Source organism: Triticum urartu, chromosome 5, assembly GCF_003073215.2.
Source record: "Triticum urartu cultivar G1812 chromosome 5, Tu2.1, whole genome shotgun sequence".
In the NCBI taxonomy this organism is placed as follows: Eukaryota; Viridiplantae; Streptophyta; class Magnoliopsida; order Poales; family Poaceae; genus Triticum; species Triticum urartu.
The window spans coordinates 539,973,271-539,981,984 of NC_053026.1; the positions used below are offsets into that span (position 1 = coordinate 539,973,271).

At 45.2% G+C, this 8,714-nt stretch overlaps 1 protein-coding gene across 1 annotated transcript; it reads left to right on the forward strand.

Moving 5' to 3' along the window:
* Positions 1-2,726: 2,726 nt before the first annotated feature.
* Positions 2,727-8,137, forward strand: LOC125510525 (protein LOL3-like). The gene is made up of 7 exons (XM_048675740.1): positions 2,727-2,999; positions 3,271-3,390; positions 6,669-6,782; positions 7,268-7,386; positions 7,484-7,561; positions 7,646-7,717; positions 7,826-8,137. Exons 2-7 carry the CDS (start codon positions 3,273-3,275, stop codon positions 7,865-7,867), a joined length of 543 nt encoding a protein of 180 aa, XP_048531697.1. The 5' UTR covers positions 2,727-2,999; positions 3,271-3,272; the 3' UTR covers positions 7,868-8,137.
* The last annotated feature ends 577 nt before the right edge of the window (positions 8,138-8,714 follow it).

An 8,714-nucleotide genomic window follows, 5' to 3' on the forward strand; every position in this document is an offset into this window, starting at 1 on the left:
CTTTGGTTCTCAAAAACTAAGGGAAATACTTATGCTGCTCTGCTGCATCACCCTTTCCTCTTCAAGGGAAAACCAACGTAGTGCTCAAGAGGTAGCAGTCCATGCTCAATGTTGGAGCCGATGGGGGTGAAGGTGAATGGACGGACCGGAAAGTTTACCATGGCTGCAACACTAGGGCTCTCCGGAGGAGTTGAGGCACTTGAAGCAGATGAGAGCAGAGCAAGAACAGGGGCGGCAGGGGAGGCGCACGCAACTGGGAAGACTGTGCTGGATTGGGCCCCGGGGCGGTGGAATTGACAGCTGCGGGGGGAGGGAGTCGTATCGACATGCAATGGGGGAAGCCACGTCACAAGTATCCAGGATTTTCTGTTGCACTTTCCACCCCAACCCCTGTTTTTATCGTGTATATCCCGATTTTCAGGCGGCTGGATACCATGCTGTTCCACCCGACCACACACAGATGTTGCTATCTCTTTGGGCCGCCAAATAAATCTTGGCCCAAGAAAACCTCCATGGCAAAAAACATGACCCAACAGACTACAAGTCCTACACCTCTTAAGGCCGGGACAACTGGTGGCAGAGTGACCACTTTGGCTACACACTAGGCATAGAGGTTTCATGCGGCCCAATATGCATGCATTTGACTTCTCGTACTGTTTAGCAGAATATGTTCGCTGATCAATAGGTTGAATACAACGTTGACAGAAAATACATGGGCAATCAGAAACAAGATGTCCATGACGTGAACAGTTCAGGCATTTCAAGAGTCTAGCATCAATATAAGCCTGTGATGGCACGTCCTTGATTTGAACCATAGACTTAATATCAAGGTCAGAATAACCCGTTTGCCATCCATCCATAATGTGATACAATTTATCATCCGAGATGGAATTCCAATATAATTCCCTGAAATGAGGACCATGAAAGACTGGAACAGCAGAAGGCAGCTTATCGTGACGATTACAAATCACATCACCAAATCGAATTTGAAAAATAGGATCTGAAATAATCGGAAATTGAAACTTTCCAAAGGAGATGTCGTTGGTGATCAGATCTCTCTCAGAGTTCAACTCCTGCGAGGTGGATTGAACAATCTTGTCTTGCTGATCCTGTAGCCATTTAGATTTAATAGCTACAGATCTAAACCCCACCCCAGAAAGATGACAATCCGCGTGCCAACCATTATCAGGATGATCGATAGCTGTATTAATCTCACCACGAAAGAGGTGAAAATGACAAACAAAATCCGGCCAAATCCGATCCTTAAGGCCATAGATAAAATGTCCCACTCGATTAAAGCCACAGAGAACCGAAAACGGCGATCACTGCAAAACCCTAAAACCCGAATTGATACCACCAATGCAATATTGTAGGACAAGCGCTACCGATTCCTCCGTCAATGGAAGGATGCCGAGGAGAATGAAACAACCAGGTAGAATTCCTTAGAAGATCCGGGATGAGTCGACGAGAAGTGCACCGTGGATCTGAACTTGTCACGTACCTGAGATTCAATCGCCAAACCCGGGAAGAAGTCCCAATGAAGGAGACTCTCCATAGCGTCGTGGTGGCTGCCACGGCTGGAGTGGCCGGTGACAGGATGGTGGCCACCGGCGGTGGTGGCGAGGGAGTCGCCTAGGAGGAGAGGGAGTCGCTTTTCAAATCATCATGCATATCATATTTTGTTAGGACAAGCCTTTGATCAACAATTACACTACTATAGTAGTGATGACCCTCACAAAAAAAATACTACAGTAGTGTAATTTTTGCGATACAAAATCGTAACCACAAGTACACTAAAATACAGATCTAATGACGTGAACTTATTTTATGAGAAACTTTCAATCTATTCATCTTCAATCATGATAGTGTAAAGAACAACAAAGATAATAAAAAATTAAAACCATGTCACATAAAAGATAATTGGTGGCAAACCAATTGTTTTCATAAGATTAAATAAGATGGGTAATTTAGAACGGAGGAAGTATTACCGTGTCTTCATGAAAAAAAATAAACATACCATTGGATCTAGCCTCGTGGCAGGTTGCATTGAATGTAATTTTTATTATTTATTATGATATTTCTTATACTGCCATGATATATGATAAATAGATAGGAAGTTCTCTAAAAAAAATTAGCCTCGTGAAAAGGGCAACACAAAACTAGCGCGATACGCAGCAAAAGAGCACGACACGCAAAAGTAGGCCCTTCCCCACTGGTTTCGAGGGAGAACCGAGAGAGAAACAAGAATGCGAATCAACCTGTGGTTGGAGGCTTCCAACAATGTGCATTCGGTGGCCCTGTGACTACTTTGGATCCTTTTAATCTAGACTCTTCATCCGCGGCGGTTGCTGTTCTAGTGCGTTAGTTTTATGGGACCTTAGCACGACGACTTCCCGACTGTCTACTATAACAAGGTTTGCCCGGCTCCGATGAGGGGGGGATGATGACAACGGCACGCCTTCGACTCGCTTCAGTGTTTGTAGTCGTCGCTAGGTGGTCTACGGATCTGGATGTAATTTTTATTATTTCTAGTGTTAGATTGAAAGTTTTTTTTGAAAAATATATTTCAAGATGATGTGCATGCTCAATCTCGGATGTAGTCAGAGGGGTAGAGTGTCCGTGTATGCGTTCATAGGATGATTGTATGTGTATATATATGATGAGTGCGTATGTCTGTGTTAAAAAAAAATGCCACCGCGTGAATAACCGGAAGTATTCCTCGGTTTTCCCCTTTGGCTGCCTGCCTAGCTGAAACCGACGACGACGCTACCACTCTCCTTCCTTCCTTTCCTTCCTTCACCGCGTCTACCCCCAGACAAAATCCCATCCGGAATCAACTTCTCTCCCTACGATCCTCTTCCTCCCCCTTCCCCGCCGCCTCCGCCGGCGAGAATCGCCGCCGCGTCCGTCGCCACGACCTAGGAGCCCTCCTTCACGGGCGGACCTCTTCCCGGAGCCACCGGAGGGCGGGGACGGGCGGCCAGTCTCGTCCAGAGCCGGTAAGCATCCTCCCCACCCCACCCCACCCGCCTGCCGCTTCACGATCGAGATCTCGAGCGAGCTCAGATCCGCGGGAGCAGCTGGCGTGCGCTCGCAGGGTAGAGTAGGGTTGGTCGCGCTTTCCCCAATCCTGCTCTGTCGACCTCGTCGGGTCATTGGTCGGACGGACGATCAGATTTAGTTTTGGTAGATTTCGTTGATTGCTGGTACCGTATTGAATGCCTTGCCCCTTACGCCGTTGCTCCTCTTTCTTATCTGCTTCGTTTGCAGGTATGCAGAGCCAGATCGTGTGCCACCGCTGCCGGAGGGTGCTGGCCTACCCGTCAGGGGCGCCCAGCGTGTGCTGCGCCATGTGCCGAGCCATCACCGCCGTGCCACCCCCAGCGCCAGGTACTGGATTGCAGCGTGGTTTCCTTTCGGTTGCTCTTTCCGTGTTGGCATCGCCTCACGACGTGTATATACCATCCTGAGGTTCAACTCTGGGAATGTTGCTTTGGAAGTAGGATAGAGTTTTGCATTGTATGAAAAATGCTATAAGACCTGTGTAGAAAGATTTGTGAGTACACTCTATAGCCAAATAGTTAGCATGGGGTTTAAATTTCATTGTGCCGACGTGCATGTTTACTTTGATCAGATTCTTTTCTATGTTACTTTAGTTCAAGCTTCTGTGCGCCTAGTTTCACTATCTGCTGCTTGTATGATATGGATACTTACTCCATGGCTGATAATATCAGTGTGATGGATAAATCTTATGTTGCACCCTGTAATTTGTTCTCAAAAGGCCAAGTGGTTTTCTGCAAAAAGCATAGAGAAGTATTGTAAATTCACAGGAAATAACAAAATCCCTTAAAGTTTATTTGGGTTGGATCTGTATATACACTATTTTCTTAAAACACAAATCTGTACATTCACAGCTGAATAGTGGATACATTTTTTCTTTTGGATCTGTACATGCAATTATTTGTACTGGGTTAGTGGTTAGTTTTATGTACCATTCGAATTACTGCTCTGTTGATATTTGATAACTCTATGCTTACTCTATGCTTCTAGCAAGAACCCAGAATTGTACCTCCTTCCATCCACTGACTAAATTGTGGTTTCTTGGTCCTTTTCACTTAAATACAATCTTCCATTTGTTATTCTTGTGCTCCCTCCGATTCAATTTACTTTGCATATTTGATTTTTCCAAAGTCAAACTTTATAAGTTTGACCAAGTTTATGGGAAGAAATATGAACATTTACAATAACAAATATATGATATGAAAATATATTCAGTGGTAAATCTGATGGTATTGTAGATGTTGATAACTTTTTCTATAAACTTGGTCAAAGTTTACTTGTATGCGAAGTAAATTGAAACGGAGGGATTATCCCAACAACTGTCAAACCGCTACTACCTCCTGCTTACCAATGTACCAAAGTGCTGTTTAGATTGTCGTATTTTCACAAGAATCTTGGATCATCATACTTTGTTTTTTTCTTAGAAGCTTCATTCAAAAAATAGGATTGGAGTTGTTGAATTCCTGCATAATGCATCTCCGTGCCCCTTACGGAAATCAATATGGGATATGAATTTTCCTTTGAGAAGTCCAATCCAATGCATTCTCTCTTTCTCTACTGCTCCTCTTAAAAAAATTGCCTACAATTTTTCCAGTTTTTTTACTGTCATCATCCAAATGCACCATCTATGATATTCGTATGTCTTGAAATACTCTGCGGGATTCATAGTTCGATGTCATTCATTGTCTTGCATTATTTTCTGTTCCTGAGTTCCAAAGAGGCCCAATTAAAAATGAATATGTCTTTGCTACGTTTTACACCAACCAAGCAACCATACTCAGATGAGATCCGTTGGCTATCTTCCTTTTCTGCGTCTGTTATATGGTGATAAGTAGAAAACCTTCTTCTTCCCTTGAGGCGGCAATAAAAATCTTACCATGCTATACAAGTGGCACAGACTTCCAAAGGATTAACAACTAGTTGCATCAGTAAAAGCTTCAGGGAAGTAGGTCTTCATCTTCTTCACAGGTCACCAATTGTGTATTCTATGCTTGAGACATATTTCGTTGCTTTTCGCTTCCCACCATGCCTTGCTCTCCCGTCATATTTTTTACCACATGTATCTCGTACAGTGCTGATTTTATTGATTGTTTGCCATTGAACATGTCCATCCTTGCACCGTTTGGATGTTTGCATTCAGGCCTGGTATTGGGTATTAAGAAAAAGGGTTTCCCCCCGCTTTGTATTACAATTACAAAGCAACCATCCGATACAACCAACGTAGGGGCTGGGGCGGAAGCAGCACAAACACGCCCAAAAGAAAGGAAAGAGAAAAAAGAAAAGAAACAAATGCCGATAACGGCGGATCGACAAAAAACGACGAAGCCTTGTGACCGCTGCGTCCACCGAAGATCGCCCACCAAGCTCCGAGATTCTGAAGTGCCGGTACCCAACAACACCTCCAAGAAGGGACGCGACGATGACGACGCTGCTGCCAAGGGTTTCCCCCGGTACACGGCGAGGAGAGAGGAAGGGTAGCCCCGACGCCCTCCAGGAAGGTCCGGCGGCACCCTCAGGCGCCACCGCGTCGGTGTCGGCCAAGCCAGCAGAGATTTCTCCCGATCCCAGCCTCTACCTCAGGCACTCCGGAGCTCGCCACCAGACCGACCACCACCCTGCGCCAGCACGGACACGAAGCTTCCCACGCTGTCTCACCACGGCACCGCGAAGATGGTCTGCACAACGAAGAAGAGGAGTCGGGACTAGGGCAACAGCACCGTCGGCATACGGGAGGGCCCCACCCGAAACCAAACCAGCGTCGTTCCTCCCATCCTGTCTTGCCCGCACATGCCCTAAGGAATGGCGGCAGCGCAGGTAGCCCATCCCGCCTGCATCTACCTCGAGCTCCGGCGGCCGATGTGCCTCCACCCGTCCACCACAGGATCCCTTCCTCCCCGTCTCCACCCTGAGCTCCAGCGGCCGGCGCCACTCTCCCACCCCGCCTCCACCCTGAGCTCCGGTGGCCGGCGCCACCCTTCCTCCATGTCTCCACCCTGAGCTCCAGCGGCCGGCGCCACCCTCCCCCCCCGCCCCCACCCCGGGCCCCGCCGACCGGCGTGCCCCCACCCCGAGCTCCAGCGGTCGGCGCCACCCTCCTGCCCCGCCTCCACCCCGAGCTCCAGCGACCGGCATGCCTGCACCCCGAGCTCCGCCGCCCGGCGCAGGTGTGTTGCTGACCACCTCCTTCCCTCTTCGTAGAGCTCCAACCTTCTCTCCTCTCCCCTGTCAAGTGTCCGGCCTCCTCATTGCCCGATCTCCTGGCAAAGTCTCATACAACTCAGTGCCTCACGTTGACCATCCAAACAACATTTGACATTCAATCTCAATATCAAGTCTGTGTTCCGAATACTTAAACATCCAAACAGAAGTATTGGCATTCAATCTCAATGCCAATATACTGTGATATTGGTATTCAACCCAATGCAATGCCAAGGCTCCCAATGCAAACATCCAAACGGAGCGTTGGTAGTTTTCTGTCCTATGTTTTCCAAGATTTCCAAAGGGCTACTGTTTTATGGACTATACTTTGTTCAAGCAATATGAACATACTTATAGAAGTTTAATTTGTAACAAAAATGCTTACACAAGTTACGTATTCTCTATTGCAGCAGTGGAAATGGCTCAGCTTATATGTGGTGGTTGCCGAACTTTGCTGATGTACACCCGTAATGCAGACACTGTGAGATGCTCATGTTGCAGTACTGTCAATCTTGTCAGACCAGGTAATGCCAATTCTGCTTCATATTCTGTTATTTCTTCTTATGAGCTTTCCACATTTATGCTTTTGATACATAGGCATGTTAATTTGTCAGAGGAATGTGGACTTTTGTTTTGTTAATCTGCAGTTGGCAAATATGTGTCATCCATGGAACTTTAGATGTGGTCAATTGTCTTCCATAATTAATTTCGCAAATACTGATTCAAGACCTGAGTGGCGTGTGATATGGTTTAGAATGATAGCAGCCTCACATGGAGAAGTGTGTGTTCTAGCCAGGTCGAGTTTACATTCTTGGTCTAGTTACTCTCTAGTACAGCCTAGATTGCATGCCAAAATTAAATAGAACATAATGTTTAGTTAATTAAAAATGTGCTTTGCGCTTTCCCTAGTAGGATATGTTATACTGCCTCCATACGAAATGTTATGCTCCAATTATGTATGGATCTCCTTTCTTACTTGTGAGTTATTTCACTTCTGTTCATAATGCAGTCAATAATATAGCCCACGTGAACTGTGGTCGGTGCCGAACAACTTTGATGTATCCACATGGAGCACCTTCTGTCAAATGTGCCATCTGCGATTATATCACAAATATCACAAATACTGGAGTAAGTTAACCCTTGCCCTACAGCATCATGTGATGCAAGTGTAATTGTTTAGCAGCAAAATTTACTGATTTCAAACCATCTGTGCTATGAATTTCAGATAAATACCATGTCACCAGCGCCATGTCCAAGGCCTACATCAAATGAATCTGCATATAATGCCTCATCAGCTTCTGTTGTATGTCCACAGACATGTCTTGTATTTTGACAAGTTGTTCCTGGAGAGTAGAATGATTTATCTCATATTTTCATCTTCTTGCAGCCCACACCTCAACCCCAGAATGTAACCGTCGTTGTTGAGAACCCTATGACAGTTGACGAAAAGGGTAAACTGGTAAGCCCCCCTGTTTATTTATGTCTCAACAATCCATTGAACCGTGTCGTATTTTACATTGCTGATTGGATTTTAGAGTGCTTAGCGACCTCTGTTCACTTGACACAGGTCAGCAACGTCGTAGTTGGAATTACACCTGGGAAAAATTGAAGGGTTGTTTCTCACCTGATGTATACCTGTTTTGTGTTCTATATAAGAACCTGGAAAGACCATGTACTGGTATTTCCAGCCTTTGGTGATTGGTTGCTGCCTGACCTGGAAGAACAAAGACGCATAAAGTGCTTTTTGGAATTTCACCAAGGAAAGCATGCATTTCGAAAGCTGTATTCTGAATATGTTGATTCTTTTGTCTGTATATGAGTTCTATCAGACTTCACTATGGGCATGACAAAATGGTATTATACATATTTTGAAACTTTACACGCTGTATGACATGACTTCTTTTTTGGTGTTTTCGTGCAGCCTATGCAATTTTACTGCATCGAAGTTAATGTCAAAGCAGAAAAATAATTAAATAAATAATTGAACTAGATCAAATACACATACATAAGAGTAGTGTAACCAGATTTGATAGATTAACCACAAAGGTAGTTGGACAACAACACATTTTCTTGAAAAACAGGATAACCCTAGGTTTTGCATGTGATGTACAGTACATAGCAAGGTAAAGCCAATCGTTGATGCCAAATATGGGCTTAAAGGAAAACTAAGACCATCCAATCTTCACAATCATTGATGCCAAACAAAATTGGCTTGAAAAAGCCAAGGCCATCCAATCTTAACAATCTTATCGCAAACCCTATGACATGTGCTCCAATAACGATCATTTGCTATTCTGGACAAATCCTTTAAGGGATTGTTGCATGTGCACTGTTGTTGACAAGTTCAACCATAATTTGAACTTAGGATTTTTAGTCCCTGAGCTGAGCTTCGAGGCAACACTTTTGACAAGGGCTTGACACACCCTGATATTGCCTGATCTGCCCCCCACCCCACC

Bases quoted from the DNA above. Each gene is read 5' to 3' on its own strand.
- LOC125510525 (XM_048675740.1), top strand. From the start codon at position 3,273: ATGCAGAGCCAGATCGTGTGCCACCGCTGCCGGAGGGTGCTGGCCTAC. The intron at 6,783-7,267 runs GTAATGCCAATT...TTCATAATGCAG, and splicing joins TGTCAATCTTGTCAGACCAG to TCAATAATATAGCCCACGTG. The intron at 7,562-7,645 runs GTATGTCCACAG...ATCTTCTTGCAG, and splicing joins ATGCCTCATCAGCTTCTGTT to CCCACACCTCAACCCCAGAA.